The sequence below is a fragment of the Natator depressus genome, chromosome 8 (genome assembly GCF_965152275.1).
Source record: "Natator depressus isolate rNatDep1 chromosome 8, rNatDep2.hap1, whole genome shotgun sequence".
Taxonomy (NCBI): domain Eukaryota; kingdom Metazoa; phylum Chordata; order Testudines; family Cheloniidae; genus Natator; species Natator depressus.
This window is the reverse complement of record NC_134241.1, coordinates 18825372-18843452: the sequence shown is the minus strand read 5'-3', so window position 1 is coordinate 18843452 and position 18081 is coordinate 18825372. Positions and strand designations below refer to the sequence as shown.

General features: G+C 41.0%; 1 protein-coding gene across 3 annotated transcripts in view; it reads left to right on the top strand.

The window, feature by feature from the left end:
* Window positions 1-17472, top strand: part of JAKMIP2 (janus kinase and microtubule interacting protein 2) — a 108998-nt gene extending 91526 nt beyond the window's left edge. For all 3 annotated transcript variants that reach the window (XM_074960530.1, XM_074960532.1, XM_074960531.1), the window contains exons 16-22: window positions 153-218; window positions 1027-1095; window positions 2208-2285; window positions 3500-3703; window positions 4669-4734; window positions 6439-6511; window positions 12672-17472. In XM_074960530.1, coding sequence (XP_074816631.1) covers window positions 153-218; window positions 1027-1095; window positions 2208-2285; window positions 3500-3703; window positions 4669-4734; window positions 6439-6489 — 534 coding nt within the window. In that variant the 3' untranslated portion in view covers window positions 6490-6511; window positions 12672-17472. The remainder of the gene's footprint in view (window positions 1-152; window positions 219-1026; window positions 1096-2207; window positions 2286-3499; window positions 3704-4668; window positions 4735-6438; window positions 6512-12671) is intronic.
* Window positions 17473-18081: the final 609 nt, after the last annotated feature.

Genomic DNA, 18081 nt, shown 5'->3' with positions numbered 1-18081 from the left:
TTTGTGTAATGCTCTGTGCAATACACGACAGAGTTCCATGCAAACTGTGGAAAGTGAGAACAGAATGTGGATTTTCTTCTAACAATATAAATATGCTTTTAGAAAACTGCTATCCTTTCCTTAGCTTGGTTTTCTTCTTTTTCACTTTACAGAATTTAAGAAATGAAGAGCAAGTGGCTATAATTCAAGCTAGCACTGTGTTATCCTTGGCAGAAAAGGTACAATTTCTGTGGTGCTTGTCTCTCAAGTATATGCACTATTTAAGGCCTATTCTACAGTAAAAAAGGCTTGCTGGAATACTTTTGCTGGCATAGCTTATACTGTTTCCCCAAAGCCAATAAGCTATCCCAACAAATGCACTTTATTGCGGGTATAATTGCATCCACACTAGAAAAGGTGCCTATATAGAACTGGTATAAAAGAATCACACCCTCACTGACATTACCATACCTGAAGAAGTTTCTAGTCTATCTCTATCCTAAGCTATGAATTTAGATCTGTAACAAATGCAGCTTCCACACTAAATGTAAGTAGTGACTGTAAACTTTATAGAGGAAAGTTATGCAAAGCCATCAACCATATATGGTCAAACTAGCAATGGACTGGAAGGCTAGGATTCTCTAAGCCACCTAAGGAATATAGACACACAATTCCCATTGAAGTAAATAGGAACTGTGTGTCAAAATCTCCTACTTGGTTCTGAAAAATCTCATCTGAAATATTTCTGTTTAAACTGATTTGTTTTTGCAGCTCAGATAAAAGGGGTGACAAAGGAGAGAGTGGCATAATTCGAGCATAGCCAGCTCTATGCCACTCGGGGTTCCCCCTATGCCTATGGAATTTCCAAGTAGCTGTCGAAGCCATCTGTAAAGCTATTTTGTGCCACACCCTTAGTAAGGGGCTCTGGCCTTCTGGTTACTGAAGTCAGGCAAAATAGAGGGGAAGCATTTTGGCGGGGTCCTGTTTGTCATGGGCACTTTAGTTGCAAGTGCTGTGGGTTACAGCTCTGTGTTTTGCACCCTCTAGTGGATCCAGCAGATTGAAGGTGCTGAAGCAGCTCTACACCAGAAGATGATGGAACTGGAAAGTGACATGGTAGGCAAACGTTTTTGATATATATCTATAACAAACCACTGAATATATCAAAATATTTGATGTCTTAGAGAGTCAGAAAAAATAATCTTTTAGCAAATAAAATGCATTATATCTTCTTGATCACTGGTGAATCCATAACATTGTTATTAATTTTCTTTGCATTTAATAATTGTGAGAGCGTGAAGTGGGATTTTTCATGATTAAATGCTATCAATGTTCATCTCTGATCTTGTCTTTTTTTCACCTTTAAATGGTGCTAATTGGTTATTATTATGGATATAGGGCCCAGAGTTTGCTGGGTGCTTTTCAGGCAGGCAAATAGTCATGATTCTTGCCTTACAGCATTTACAGACAAATACATGGCATGTATCAACTGGCATTGAGAAATTTAAGTAGAAAAAACCCCCTGAATTGTAACACTATGTTGTTTAAACACACTTTAAATCAAGGGTTATCAATTGTTTTTTGCAAAGGTCCAAATTTCTTGGTCAAGGTATAGACAAGGTCCAGACTCTAGAGAAAATAATACATAATTAATAATAATAATAAGTAAATAAAAAGATTTTGAGGTCTGTTCAAAAGCATCTGGTGGTCCAGATTTGGCCCACGGTCTGCCTCTTGACTACTCCTGCTTTAAATCCTTAATATTTTAAAGGCAAGGCGTTCATAGCTGAATTGTGCTTAGTATAACTACAGCGAGGTCAGGATTTGGCTTCTCTCTTAGTCTCTTTAACTGGAGGAAGTAATATACCTAAAAGATGAACAAGTTTACATGGACTGTAAAGTAATCATAATGGTTCAAATTGTGCTCTTAGTAACACTGGTCTAATTCTGAGCAATTCCACAGAAGACAACAAAGTCATTCTGGAGTTACTCCAGTATAGACCAGAGCACATTTCTACTCTATTACCTTACCAAAGCAAACATAATTGTTTTTCCTTCAGACTTTGCTAGATAGTAATCTGATATTAACAACCATGCAAAGTCTCCATTACTGACAGATCTCATAAATTCTTGCTCCCATCAGACATCTGTGGTTGATCAAATAATACTTTCCATGGCATGTCAACTAACAAATTCATTTTTTCTGTCAAAATTATTGTTCATTGTAGGAGCAGTTTTGCAAAATAAAAGGTTATTTGGAGGAAGAATTAGACTACAGGAAGCAAGCTCTTGACCAGGCATACATGGTATGTACAAGGAAAATGCTACAGCACACACCATAACACGACACAGATTCTGGGGAGAGAGAGGGTTTTGCACATCCTTCCTAACTTTTTCATATCTGCCTTTCTCCATGCTGCTAAACCAGCACCTTGCAGTCTGCACAACATCAACATGGTACTTGGCCTCTTCACATCATGAGAAGCCGGATACTCTAAAGTAGAAACTCTTCCGAGTTAACAGTAGATGTCCTTCATTAGAGTCACCTTGCCCAGTTGGAGTCTTGCAGACAACCAGAACTAGACATGTGCAGGAATATTTAAATATCTCCTTTAGTGAAAGTCAGAGTGCAGGGGTGGCCAAACTGCGGCTCGCGAGCCACATGCAGCTCTTTTACAGTTAAAATGTGGTTCGCGTAGCCCCCTACGTCCCCATTCTCCATCTACCAGACTGGGCGGGAGCTCGGGATCACTGCCTTGCAGTGGGATGGTGGGGTAGGGGAAGGGGGGTCTCAGGGCTTCAGCAGGAGCAGGGCTGAAGCCCTGAGCCCTGGCAGGTGCACCTAGGTCTCGAACTTCTGAAGATTGTCATATGCAGCTTGGAGGGTCAGTAAGTTTGGCCACCCCTGTCATAGTGAGAAGATAGTATACCAAATTGCAACCGATTTTATTGGAAAATACCAGCCCAGCAAAATCTGTTGTATACAGGGTGTATACCTGCTGAGTGCAGCTTTGAAGTGTTTCGTGTATAAGAGGAAAGGATAAAGTGATGAGCTACCCAACCCTGCATTAATGAACATGTTCATGTATTAGCAAGACTAAGACTCAAGAGAGAAATCTGTATCCTGGCATGCTGATCTTTCACCCTTATTCCTTTTTAACAGAGATGGTCAAAACAATTCAAAGTGTAAATGTCAATGAAATTTTCCTCAGTATTTTGATTTGTGATTTTAGAAAAAACTGGTGAAAATGCTCATGAAAATTCCATCCCAGTTTTGACCAGCACCGTAGCGGTTTGAAACATTTCACAATTATGAATTTCAATGAAAACATTCAATGGACATTTTTTGCCAAAACATTGAAACATTTTTGACCAGCTCTGCTTTTTAATCTTGCACACACGTATACCTAGGAAGCTTCTTGTATGTATGTAGACGCCTGAATCTATGACCAGAAAAAATCCCAGCTATATTTAGTACAGTGTTCCATCTCTAACCAACTTTTGGTGTTCCATCAACTAGAGAATCCAGGAGCTTGAAGCTACCTTGTACAATGCTTTGCAGCAAGAAACGGTGATAAAGTTTGGGGAACTGCTAAGTGAAAAGCAACAGGAGGAGCTGAGGACAGCTGTAGAGAAGTTAAGACGGCAGATGCTGAGGAAAAGCAGAGAATACGACTGCCAGATTCTTCAGGAGAGGATGGAGCTGCTACAGCAGGCACATCAGGTAGTGCACAAGGACCAAGATCTTAGAACAAATACATCCATATTGTTTTGCTGTGAAAGAATTCAGATTATGGTCTAATGTTTCTCCCTAGTTTATGAGAGATCCTGGTTCAGCTGGCCTGGTTTTCACTGCTGAGTTGTCTAGGGCATATAAATACCTGCGCTATGCATGCAAATGCAGGTTTCACTATCTTCTTTATGGAGGCTGTGGGAATATTTTGCCTCTTAAAGTTCAGAACCTAACAACTCTCTCTTCCTATTTACTGTTTCATGAATCTAGCCTCATAGCACAAATCTCAAACATAAGTTATTGGGCTCAATGCAGGAGTGACTGGATGAAATTCTCTGTTATGAAGAAGGTCAGACTGATGATCTAATGGCCCCTTCTGGCCTTAAAATCAAAAGTGATTTTAAAGAGTATCCTACGATACGTAACAGTATCAGTGTCAGCTATGAACAGTGCACAGATAAGACCGACTTGCATAAATGCTGGAACTAGGGGCCACACTCCCTGGTTGAAGTGGTTTCCATTATATACAGGGGTTACAGTTTGGTTCAATGGCTCTCAGTCCCCCCACAATAAAAATTGTTCCAGCACTTTGATGACTTTCTTCAAATAGGTGGTGAATGGGATTTTCTTTCTAATCTCTTCCGTTCCTCCCCTCCCAAAGTGGGCAGTTGCTAATTAATCTCTCTGGGACATAATCATTGCATTTAACGCCTTTCATTTTCAGAGATCAGTATGCGCTGATGTGGGCACGGCAAATCAAGGGGTGGCAGAGAAGGAATAGTGGTGACAAAGGATTTTATGCCAATGCAGAACTGGCTGGATTTCTTAGTTGTTCATTTCCAGGATCTTTAAAATTTGCCCCAGCTGGGTGATTTGTTCAGCTGAGCAAAACAGTTAACATTTTCTCGTCTGTGCATTCAGAGTCTGGAGTTGGTTTGTTTGCTTTTTATTTCTAGAGGATCCGAGATTTAGAAGATAAAACTGATGTCCAGAAGAGACAGATCAAGGACCTAGAGGAAAAGGTTGGTTGTTTTACAGATTTTAAAAGAATCAGATCAGCTTTATTGGGTCTGAGACAATTTTTTGAGACTAAAAATCATAAAAGTATTTACTGAACTATGTTAGTGTCTCTCTTTCCACTTCATTTTCTTTCCATTTTATGTCTTTCATTATATCCAGACAATCTCAGATCTGTTTTTCCCCTTCCTGCAAACTCTCTATTCCCTTTAGAAAACAATATTTTTCTATAAAAATTATAAACATCTTATTTAAAATATGATTATGTAGCAAATTATGTTGAGGCAAATGCTGAGGTCCTTACTCAGTCATTACCCAAGACTCTTTATATGCAGGCAAAACTCCCGTTGAAACCAAGATGAGTTTTGCCAGCATTAAGAATTGAATGAAACTGAGTTAAGATTTCCAGATTGTGCCCCTCAGTCATACAAGTTTAGGGCCAGATTCTGATACCATTACCCATGTTGAAACCAGTGGGGACTAGAGTAAGATACAACACAATGTGACTAAGGGTACCAGAATCCTGCCCCATTACTGAACTGTGACATCAAAAGAAATTGAAGATTTTTTGCTTATTGACTTTGTATATACATTCCTGAAGTGAAATGCAATGGGCCTAATCACAGGCTCACTGCAGTCAAGGCAACTGAGACCCAAAATGCAGTAGGCAGCCAACTAATTCAAAAGTTGCTAAACGGCTAGAAGATGATCCCACCTCCTGTGCCTGATGATTAAATAAAGTCTTTTGTGGATCTGAATGCTCATTTTTGCCTTCACAACTTCCTTTAAACTATGTCTGAAGGAACATGACCAATTTACTTAACAAGCAAAACAAAGCATAATAAAGAAAAAATCTCAAAGGCATTGAAACTGTGACAGTAGCCAGTTCTTCACCAAAAAACATCTAGTCTAACAGTAATCCGATTAATAATGGAATAAACATATATTTTAACCCCTTAGACTCACACATTCTTCTTTTTCCACTTTGCTGCCAAAGTTTCAGTGATGTTCAATAGAAATCAAGGGCATGTGCAAGAGTATATAATACATTCACAAGCAGAAAATGGATCAAAAATTGGTAGTGTATTATGTTGTAACCTTTGATTTAAAAAACAAAACAAAATTTGTGACATGGTTCAATGGAGAACTGTGATGGAAGACATTGGATGGCCACATTTTCAAACCACAAAAATTCTCCTCCCACTAGAAGAGCAAGGATCATGATGGAAGAGATCCAAGAGTCAGTTATTAATAGTTCAGTATGAGGGACATGTCTGATTAAGGTCAGTGTTACATCATGTATCCATGATCTTAGCATGTTTACTAGTATGGATAGTGGGCACCATTTTAGAAACCAGGTGCCAGATGCTCAGTTGGTATAAATCAGCACCAGTTTGTGACTTCAGCGACTCTACATTGATTTACACCAGCAGAATATCTGGCCCAGTGTTGCCATGTGGTGTTGGATGCATTCATTTTGCTGATGAGTTAAAAAAAAATGATACAGTCTAGTTTTTTCACACCTAGAAGAGGGGTTGGTATTTGCAGACACAACTGGAAAACATGTTTTCTGCATGCATAATTATTTCAGGTCTCATGCTAAACTGAGTTTATCATTGTCATATGAATTGCAAAGAGAACTAGCTCTGACCCTTAAGACAGTACAGCAAGATTTTTTTTTTAACATAATCTTCTTTTTTCTTCTGCAGTTTCTGTTTCTATTCTTGTTCTTCTCTCTTGCCTTTATTCTTTGGCCTTGATGTCAATGTGCCTCTTGGAAAGGTAAGGCCGCTTCACATATTTCCATGAAACTAGTGTTTGTCCCATAGATTCTTATGAAATGAAGGCCACATCCTCAGTTGGTATAAGTTGATCTGGGTACACTGACTTCAGTGGCATTATGTCAGTTTACACTAGCTGAGGGTCTGCCTTGAGTTTTTAAACTTAACGGTCTCCAGATCACAGAAGGAAGGATGGCAGTCTTGTGCTTAAGGTACAGGACTATCAAGCAGCTATCATATTTGGTTGCTCTCCATGTCTTTGTTGCCTCCAGACTGGATTATTGCAATGCACTGTTCAGGACACCACCTGAAGAAATTCAAAGCGGGGCTGCACAGGGAACATATTTCACCAGTTCCCCATTTCGCACTGCCTTACATAATTCATTTCAGGTGCAATTCAAGATGCTGGTTATAACTTATAAGCCCTTTATGCCTTGAATCCTGTGTGTCTGAGAAAAGCCTCTCTCAACCTCTGTGTAGCTGAGAGAAGCCTCATGCTCAGCCCTAGCAGCTGAGATCAACTGAGAAGCTCAAGAGAATAGTCCTGTTCCTGCAATTCCTTGCTCATGTGAGGAGTGCTAACTCACACAAGGAGCCACATTGACTGGGATTCCCTTTCCACTGGCCAGGCAGAACCCAAATTGGGTGATCTTCAGGGCACATCCCAATCCACAGTATGTTTTTTGATAGGTCTATACCCCTGGCTCTTCCAAACAGTTCCAAACAGACTGTCCCATTTTGGAGTTACCAACATTTTAAATATATTTCCTGGCTCTAGCAAACAGTTTTTTAGGGGATTGCATTGTGGTATCCCAGCCACTGACTAGAAGTTCCTGACACAGGACTTCTGAAAGATGACCCAGCACAGTAGCTGGGACATGTTTTTAGGTTATTCACAGTCAAGCTGGAAGGGCACGTCGAGTGGGGTCCCTCAGGGATCAGTTCTGGGTCCGGTTGTGTTCCATATCTTCATCAGTGACTTAGATAATAGTATAGAGAGTACACTTATAAAGTTTGCAGACGATACCAAGCTGGGAGGGGTTGCAAGTGCTTTGGAGGATAGGATTAAAATTCAAAATGATCTGGATAAACTGGAAAAATGGTCTCAAGTAAATAGGATGAAATTCAATAAGGACAAATACAAAGAACTCCACTAAGAAGGAACAATCAGTTGCACACATGCAAAACGGGAAAATGACTCCCTAGGAAGGAGTACTGTGGAAAGGGATCCGGGAATCATTGTGAATCACAAGCTAAATATGAATCAACAGTGTAACACTATTGCAAAAAAAAAGCAAATATTCTGGGATGCATTAGCAGGAGTGTTGTAAGCAAGACAGGAGAAGTAATTCTTCTGCTCTACTCTGCGCTAATTAGGCCTCAACTGGAGTATTATGTCCAGTTCTGGGCACCACATTTCAGAAAAGATGTGGACAAATTGGAGAAAGTCCAGGGATGAGCAACAAAAATTATTAAAAGGTCTAGAAAACATGACCTATGAGGGAAGATTGAAAAAATTGGGTTTGTTTAGTCTGGAGAAGAAAAGACTAAGGGAACATGATAACAGTTTTCAAGTACATACAAGGTTGTTACAAAGAGGATGGAGAAAAATTGTTCTTGTTAACCTCTGAGAATAGGGCAACAAGCAATGGGCTTAAATTGCAGCAAAGGTGGTTTAGGTTGAACATTAGGAAAAACTTCTTAACTGTCAGGGTAGTTAAGCACTGGAATAAATTGCCCAGGGAGGTTGTGGAGTCTCTGTCACTGGAGATTTTTAAGAGCAAGTTAGACCCTGGGGGTACACAGCGGTCTTCTAGGGGATACATCAACTCAGCTAGATATTTGCCTCGTTTTACAACAGGCTACATAAAAAGCACTAGCGAAGTCAGTACAAACTAAAATTTCATACTGACAATGGCTCGTTTATACTGCTCTGTATACTAACTATACACTGAAATGTAAGTACAATATTTATATTCAATTGATTTATTTTATAATTATATGGTAAAAATTAGACAGTAATCATTTTTTTCAGTAGTAGCGTGCAGCGACACTTTTGTATTTTTATGTTTGAGTTTGTAAGCAAGTAGTTTTTAAGTGAGGTGAAACTTGGCTGTACACATGATAAATCAGACTCCTGAAAGGGGTACAGTAGTCTGGAAAGGTTGAGAGCCACTAGTCTAGATAATACTTAGTCCTGCCTTGAGTGCAGGGAACTGGACTAGATGACCTCTCTAGGTCCCTTCTAATCCTACGATTCTTTTTGTGCAAGTGCAATTTGCTTCCTCAAAACTTGCACCTGCATTTTCTGCTCCTCTGGGCACAATTCACTTCAGCTATGGATACAAATCTCAGTATTTGCGCCTCCAGATCCATTCATAGAATATCACCGTTGGAAGGGACTTCAGGAGGTCATCTAGGCCAACCCCCTGCTCAAAGCAGGACTAATCCCCAATTTTTGTCCCAGATCCCTAAATGGCCCCCCTAAGGATTGAACTCACAACCCTGGATTTAGCAGGCCAATGCTCAAACCACTGAGCTATCCCTCCCCCCATTGTGGGAGTAAAGCAGGAGTTAGAGACACCAGCACTCTAATTTTACCAATGCAAATTGCACCCAGGAGAAAGAAAACTTGGTATTAGTTTTTGAAAATGTACCACATAAAGTCTACTTCAGGGGCTCAGTTCAGGTAACTATGTTTATAAATGTGTCCCTGAGAGTACATAGCTATGATCAACTTTTTCTCCCTTTCTATTCTGTACACAATATGCCTTGACACTGTAGAGACTTGCAGTGTGGTGCACCTAATTGCATTTCGCACCAGTATTAGCACTGATCAGGAAATGTACTTTGTGCCAGCAACATTTTCAATAAAAATCAAGAAGTTTTCATTTGCACTGAAATTTTTGTTCAAAAGTTTTCAGGTTTTTGAAGAAAAAAAAATCCAAAAATGTTAAGCCAAAATGTTTCATTTTTTCAACAACCCCCCCCAAATGTCATCAAAATGGCTGACAGAAATTTCAACATTGACCCCAAAAAAGCCATTTTTTCATTGAAAAAACATGAAGAGCTGGTTGAAAATTTTCATTTCAATTAGCACAGGAAAATTCCAGGTCCCAGCTTAGACTGGTTCATGAATATTTTATGAGAATTTATGCATGTTATTAGAGTGCCAGAGAGGAAGGAAGGGGGGATTTTCAGGTACAGAAATAAGACGGAAAAGCCACAGAATTAGAGTTTCAGAGAAGGGCTTTTCAGGAGCCGTAGGTGTAAGCCAGCATCTTTAGAAATACACATTCCCTAAATTAGAAAACTGCCTACAGTTTCTAAATGAGATTCCTGACGCCTTATTGTCTGAGAGCCTGTGGAAATATTTTAAACATGCCCTTTAACACTGAGTGGCTGCCTGCCAGAAGAAACTCTTCAGGGAGAATTTGTATGCCTGGGTTACATGGTGACTTTCAAATTACAGTCTCCTAATTATTTCCAAAACATACTGAAAGTCAGTCTGAATTCCTGCTCCCAGACTTGCCACCTCCTCCCTCTGCTTTAGAGCAGGAGATGAAAGCACAGTCACATGGGAAGAAAAAATCAGAAGCAAAGCTGCGTACATTGTAACCACCATATTCGGTAATTGCCAGAGTGACCTATTTGGAGAGCTTGTCCATCCAGGTAATGTCTGGCTAGAGAAAGCTGATGAGGGTGCTTCAGGTTGGAGCCCCTCATTAACAGTCCAGTAAAGACCATGCAGAAGATTATCATTTCTGTTCATTTGCACACAGTCGTCCTTTAACCTGTAAGTGACCCATCTCAGATTTCTAGGACATAATGGAATGTTTGCTAGACTCAGGCTTGAATTCTCAGCTGAAATGAACTCACAGAGCCAGGGGACAGTCAAGGGTGACTCTAAACCATTTTTATGCTTCCCCCAATCTAATGGATTGGCTGGAATTATAGTGGGCACCCAGTGTAAATCAGAGCAGCGTTAAGGCCAATCTAATTTATATTGGCTGGAACAATTACCTAGGAAACATTCCACTGGATCAGGATCCACCCACCTCTATCCCAAAACATCTCTTCCCACACCCTTTAACTGATTTTACAATAAGGCCAAATTCAGCTCTTATTTACACTGATGTAAATCAACAGTAACTTTATTGAGGTAATCAGAGTTACTCGATGTATAACATCCGTGTAACTACAGCAGAATTTTGCCCAGTGGAGTTACTCCTGATTTACAAGGCTGCGATATGAGAATCAGGCTTACATTTCCCTGCCTTAGGGAACCATAAAAGTCTAGGTAGTCATTCAGGCCCAGATGCTCAAAGGTAGGTGCTAGATTGTCTAATATGATTAGATATCTATGCTCACGTCTTCCTTCTGTTGCTCCTCTCTGTGCCTGAGTGTAGTTACAGGAGCTATGTCCAGCTGGCAGAATCTGGCATTTCTAGGCTATCCTGTCAGATAGCTGAAGTTCCATCCAAAGAAGAGACTCGTTCATTTGTTGTTTTTCATGCAGAAAATTAGGATCTCATACCCATGCCCTGCCTGCCTGCCTTCCTATGAGCAGGGAGAGGGATTTAGATCAGCGCGAAGGCGGGCGAAGTGAATTTTACAGCTAAATCTGTGTAGAGAACAGAAAATCTGCCATGACAATGGAAAAATTACAAAAGTACACGGGGATATAAATGCAGAACATAATGAAAGGGCATCTTCCAATTCTGTCTAAATCCCACAGGTGCAATTTGCACCAACTCAGTCTACCTCCCCCACCCTGATGTGCTCATTCCTTACTGCAAGCAGGGGAGGTAGCACATGAACCTTTTGGGAGAGGTATAGGTAGCCTTGAGAGAGGCATTGGCAAACAACTCTGCATTAGCATCGGATGGTAGCATTTCTATAGTTCAGTCTAGCATACTATTTAACAGCTGGTTTTCAAAGTGCTCTAACATCCACGTGCACATCCAGATTGCCTTGAAATTTGTATTGCCTCATCAGGACTTAGGGTAGGGTTAGTGGTGCAAATTTGGGGTCATTTGAGTAAGGGGTCCCAAAGTAGTGTCCTAAAAAAAAGTCATATGACATCAACATTTTATGGTTCTTATAATTTGGTGGGGGGAGCACAGGAAGCAAATGGATCAGTGTCTTTGCCAATTGCCATAGTACTCCTGGATGCCAGTTTTCTTAGATGCTGTAATTTTTAGACTTTAAATAGATCCATTCGTAAATCTTCCTTGAAGTGTAGCTGGAGACCCATTTTATGTTCAAAAAGAGTACTTTTTCCATACCTCTCTTTACAGTTTATCCTCTCCTCTTCCCTTAAGCAGCTGGGGGCATATAGAGCTGAAATTTCAGATGACGATTCATGGCCTCCTAGGGTCAGTACAGCTATCACAGCTGTTGCTTTCAGGAACGATGGAGACAGGGTTACAAAGGAAGTAAATAAAGTGCTTGAATGGGAGAAAAACTGTAGAATCCATTTGTGCAAAACTCTCGGGAGTCTGTTGATATGAGATTCCCCTAGTTGAGAGGGTTTGGGAGGAAAAGATGTGTATGTGCAAGGACATTCAGTTTGCCTGGATTTTGCACCCTGTGAATTTGTTTCAGAATTTAAATGGACCTGAAACCCCAAAGCAAAATTCAGAAGAAAAATGCCAAGTTTTTCCTGATTTAAGCAAAGCCCATAATCCTTCCCAATCAGTAATAAGCAGGGTGGATGGACTCAAAACTCAGCCCCAAACTTGGTCCTGGTTCATCCAAAACACAGTCCAAGTTCACTTCAAAGTTTCATGAACAAAGGACTTGGGGGTTGTCCTTTAACCAGGAGAGTTCCACCTGCTTTCATTTCTCTCTCCTTGTGGAAGTTTTAGACAGCTCTGGTAGAGTGGCCTGGCTTAAGCCCTTCTCCGCTGAAATCAACTGCAACATTCCCATTGACTTCTAGGGTGTAGAAGTTGGGTTCTAAATCCTTGGCCTTTGGTAGCAGAGGGATATAGCTTGCTGTGTTGAGGAATACCATGTGTTAGATTCTTGACTAAATCCTTTCCAGCAATGGAAAATCTCCAAAACCCTGTGCGTGAGTGGGAGGGAGGGAGTGATGGATAGATAGATGCAATCTCTCCATTTAGCTAATACAGATGTTTTTCTTTTCTATTTTGTAGAGTGCCAGACTACACAGATAAGTCCTTAGAAAGGCAAATGCTTCCAAACCCATGAAGAAGAGAACATTGTTTACACCGATTTAAAAATACAACAACCTGTAGCCAAGACTACAACCACCATGTATTTTAAAGCCATTATTCAAGATTTGTTACTTGACAGTTCCTGTCTAAAGCTACAATATATGCTGCATTTAATGAAGTTCTATATGTCAAACTAAGAAAAAAGAGAGGGGGGAGAAACAAACTGTGAACATATTAAAAAAATTTTAAACAGAATCAGCAGATGAAGTACAAATGGGCATTGGGCATGGAACCAAAGTTACAACAGAACAATCTATCCCTGCTGTGCAGGGGGATATTAAATGTAACAATGACACCCCATGGAAAATAAATCAATATTAAAGGGACAGAGCAGGAGAAATGCTTTTCAAAACTGTGAGGGGATATTGACAATAAAATATTCAATTTGAATCATCCGGCTTCCTTACTACAGGGACTCTCTTTCTCTTTTTGGTTTAAACTCAGGAACAATGACAGCTGCAATGTGAACAAAAAGAAAAACATACTCTGTTTTGTTTCATGATGGGCGGAACTGGGCGTCATGTCGTACGTGGTGGGGATGTTAACATACCACCAGCTAGCAGGGCAGACGAAGGGAAGAATGTGGGTGACGGACCTGATGAGGATTTCTGACAATGCTGTAGCCTTATCTTTCTTATTGATCGCTCCATAAAGAACAGCACGTACATTGTTAGATACTTTTCATACATTTTAAAGACTGACACACTGAAGAAACGACCACACTTGATTTCACAATTACTCCTAACGTATCTAGGATCACTGGAATGGGGCTGAAGAAAGAAATAATGTGTCAGGGGAGGGGGGAGGAGGGAAGAATGCCTATGTTATCTGATCCCACAGAACACTGATTTCCAAGCTTGTCTAAAATTGTACGCTAATGAACATGTGAAACAGTTACGAATATTTCGGTTTTGTTTGTCAAAGTGATTTTGTCAGCAGGCTTCCTGACAAATGGTGCATGAACCAAAAATAGGTAATAGTTGGGCAAAAGCATCTTTACTAGGCACAGGACAAATGTATCACTTGTCATTTGTCACAATTAAGGACCGGTAGCAGTAGTTTGCCTTTCAGTGCAACATTTATCTCCCTGTTACAATGCACAGGACCTGATCTTACTACCCTTAGGGAATGCCTATACTGCACGCTCTTTACAGCGGTGTGCAGTGAACATACACTACCGCATGCGCCCCTAGCGCAGGGTCAATAGCAGTGTTAGTGAGGCATTGCTTAGGCAAGTAAAGATATGCCAGAACTTTAGCGTACGTACCCTACAAGGATCTCTACACACCCAGGCAGTGTCTCCCCATTTACACTCCTATTTTTAGCACTGTAGTGTCCTGCTGCCATCCTGCTGCAGAGTCTTTCCCTACCGTAGGCAGGAAAGGCTCTGGCGGGGAGAGGCAGCGGGAACAGGCTCCTGCAGCTCCCTGTGGTGAGGAGAAGCTCTGACAGCAGAGAGCTGTTGGAGCCTTTCCCCACCCCAGAGAAAGACTCCAGCAGCGAGGGAAGGCTCATGCAGGAGGAGGCCTCAGGCTAGCTAACTGTAGTGTGGATGCAGTCTGCTTTTCACTGAGGCATGTCACTACATGCCCCAGTGAGTGTGCCGTGTAGACATATCTGCTTACCTGAATCAGGCTCTTACTCACACATGTAGTCCTATTCATTTGGCCAAACCTTGAGAAGTGCTGAACACCTGCAACTCACAGGGAGAATTAAATTCACCCCTTTCGGGGGGCGCAGAAAGGCAGCATTATCTAATGGCTGGGGCACAGGAGTGGGAATCAGAAAATTTGAGTTCTATTCCCCACTCTACCACTGATCTGCAATATGACTTGGACAACTAATGCCATGCCTCTGTTTCCATTCCCCTTTGTTTATCTTGTCTATTTCAGTTGGAAGGAATATCTCTTATGATGTTTTTGTCTAGTGCCAACATAGTAGGGCCATGATCTTGGCTGGGGACTCCACATGCTACTGTAATACAAAAAAATAGTAAGGGCCAGCACACAATCTGTGCATTACTTAAGCCCTCAAAATAGGTCTTAAATTGGACTTAAATAATATCTACTTCTTATACAATGCTTTGCATCAGTAGATCTCTAAGTACTTTTCAAAGGAAGTGAGTGTCATTATCATTCCCCTTTTAGAAATGGGGAAACTGAGGCACAGATAGGGTGACTTGCCCCAGGTCATCCAGCTGGCCAGTAGCAGATTTGGGAAGTCCAGAGTCCCAGTCAAGTGTTCTATCCACTTCACCACGTTGCACAGGTCTTGTGGGCTTCTGCAACATGTGACTTTCGTAGATAGTTTCAGGTACTTGGCATCTCCCAGGGTCTACCCCGCTGGGGCTGCTCACATGTGTAAGCGCTATTCATTCGAGTAATTGCGGTATTGTATTCCATTCTACGACAGGGGGCTCATTTGTTTGCTGCATGCCAGTTTGGAAGCTATTTGTCAATGGCTTTTTCTCCTTAAAATAATTTAAATTGCAAAACCACGTCATCTTTTTAAGATTCTGTTTTAGCAAAGGAGTCCATTGAATTCTGCATCAGGAATATGTTTGTTACCGGTCAGTAGATGGACACGTTGAAAAAATGCAATTTCACGGCATGTTCTTTGTTCAGAGGAAACCCTGCGGTAGAAGAGTCTATGCAGCAGGCACCGTATGCGCTTTCCAGAGGTGCTGCTAGCAGTACAGTATTGTAGCTCCAGAGCCAGAACCATGGGGAGTCTCCCACACAATTATGCCCTGTTTGTATTCTTGAACAACCTTTACAAAATCTTCTCCGTTACAAAAGACAGTTTTCTCTCTGATGCTGTTTCCTCTGTTCTGTGGCAACACAAGTTAATTTCATACCCATTTGTCAAACAGGGTATGTCTGCACTGCAATTAAAAACCTACCGCTGGCCCATGCCAGCTGACTCAGGCTCGTGGGCCTCAGGCTAACGGATTGTTTAATTGCAGTGTAGGCGTTTGGGCTTGGGCTGGAGCCCAGGCTCTAGGACTCTGCAAGGGCAGAGGGTCCCAGAACTGGGCTGCAGACTGAGCCCAAACATCTTGACTGCAGTTAAACAGCTCCTTAGCCAAAAGCCCTTAGCCCGAGTCAGTTGGCACAGGCCAGCTGCCTGTGTCTAGTTGCAGTGTAGAACTACCCACAGTGTCCTATGAAATCTCAGGCCAGGCAGTACTGCCAACAGAAATAATAGGCTTTAGTTAAAGATGGCAAATTATGGGCTGGACCCCATCAGCCTTCATTCAGGTGAGTAATCCCAGTAAAGTCAATGGGCCTGCTCACATGAGTAAGAGCTACCAGATCCTGCTCTGTATTTTGTGATGTTGCATTACCTCGTGATAACCCGTGGCCTCAGTTTTCTACAAAATGATTTTTTGTCTTACACAAGACCATTTGGTTTCTGTCAGTCAAAGCAAGAGTTTGTAAAGCAGAGAAAAAGTCCAGTTTCAGAATAAACCTTTGACTTCCTTTGGGACAGACTTCTCTATTTAGAACTTCTGAAATACACTGCACTTCCCAATGAGTCTTTGGCTCCCTTCTGCACTCAGAAATGCATCTGGTTTCGGTTTTTGTCTCTGATTGGTATGTCTCATCCCTTACAACTGTACTGGCAGAGTTGACAGGTGCCGCATCAGTCATTCATTCTCCTCTTTGTCTTTATAAAAGAACTTATGCAACCTTTGGGGGGGTGATAAATTTGAAGTTCCATAAATAGAGCATTTTTAAAAAACAATTTAAATGGCACTTGCACACTCAAATCAAGAAGATAGATATCTAACAGCAAAACCAAGCAAGGTGCTGAGTGCTCCTAGCTCCTGTACTGGAGATGATGAGCATCCTTATAAAAAGTTACTGCAGATTACTACAGTAATAGTTACTGCCGTATCACTATTGTATGCTATAGCATTTGGACGATTACTGCACCATACTGTGGTACTTCCTTTTTGTAAGGGCCCGTTGCAGGATTGAGCCCTAAATACCTAATTCTGCATGTGTTATTGCCAGGTGCAAATTTGTTTTATGGGTTATGCAAGCTATTGCATATATGAAATGGCAGGAGTAAATTTAGAGGCAGGAGTGGGAGTGCCTTTGAAAATGTAGTGCAATGGGTATTTCCATGTGAACTGCAGCAAATTCAAACCCCACCTGAGCAGACTTGTTGGAGGTTCACATGTCCCTTACCCTTCCTTCAGTGCAATCCATTCAGATGTCATTTATTCATTTACAGTGTACAAAATGGTCTGATTCTGATCTGTTACCGGATATTACCATGTATTTGCTATCTACATGTGTGTTGCTTCAACTTAATACATTGTCTCTGTTTGAAATATTCATGGCTGAATGGATCAAACTCTGTCCTTAGACCTGTGCAACTCCTTTGACTTCAGTTGGGTCAATGAGATTATATGGGCCTGACATCGCACTATTACAAACCATGTTTAGGGACCAGTCTTGCTCCCACTGAATTCAGTGGCTATACTCCCATTGGCAGCAATGGGAGTAGGTTCAGGCCTTACAATGTAACAAAGGGAGTTGGGATCAATCCAGATGGAATTCCCCAGCATTTGAAACCTACTGTAAAAGCGTATGTATTTCAAGACAGTTGTGATTATTACAACAGGCTATGTGTGTGTGCATGCTCATCCTCTCTCTCTCTCTCTCACACACACACACACACACACACACACACACACACACACACACACTCCATCCTTTTTGCTAAGGCTCTGGAGGTGGGACAGATAATCCACAGTCACCTGTATGTCAAATTGTGAAAATCCTGGAAGATACCACTTGGAGTGGATTGCCAGATTTCCTCCAGAGACTTGAAAAACAACAACATTTACCCCTCCACAGTGTAACACAAACCGTGCCTAATACATGCCCATTGACATCAACTATATAAACTTTCTACATTCAGCTAGATCAAAATGAGTTCACCTTTTAAAATATATATATACACACATTCATATACCTGTATATATATATATATATATTTGTATATGTGTGTGTGTGTATATATATACATATACACACACACACAAATATATATATATATATATATATATATATATATATATATATATATGCACACACACACACAAACTGTACATATATATATATATATCCCCAGTGTATATAGTAGAATGTTGTTATAGCTTACAAAAGTGTACTTCCAATCCTAGGAATGAGGACTTGGGCCAAGGGTTGTTTGGATGACATGGCTGATTAAACTCCTTGTGGTATGGTTGCCAATTTTGGTTGGATGTATTCCTGGAGGTTTCATCACACAACATAATCTTTAATGAAAGATT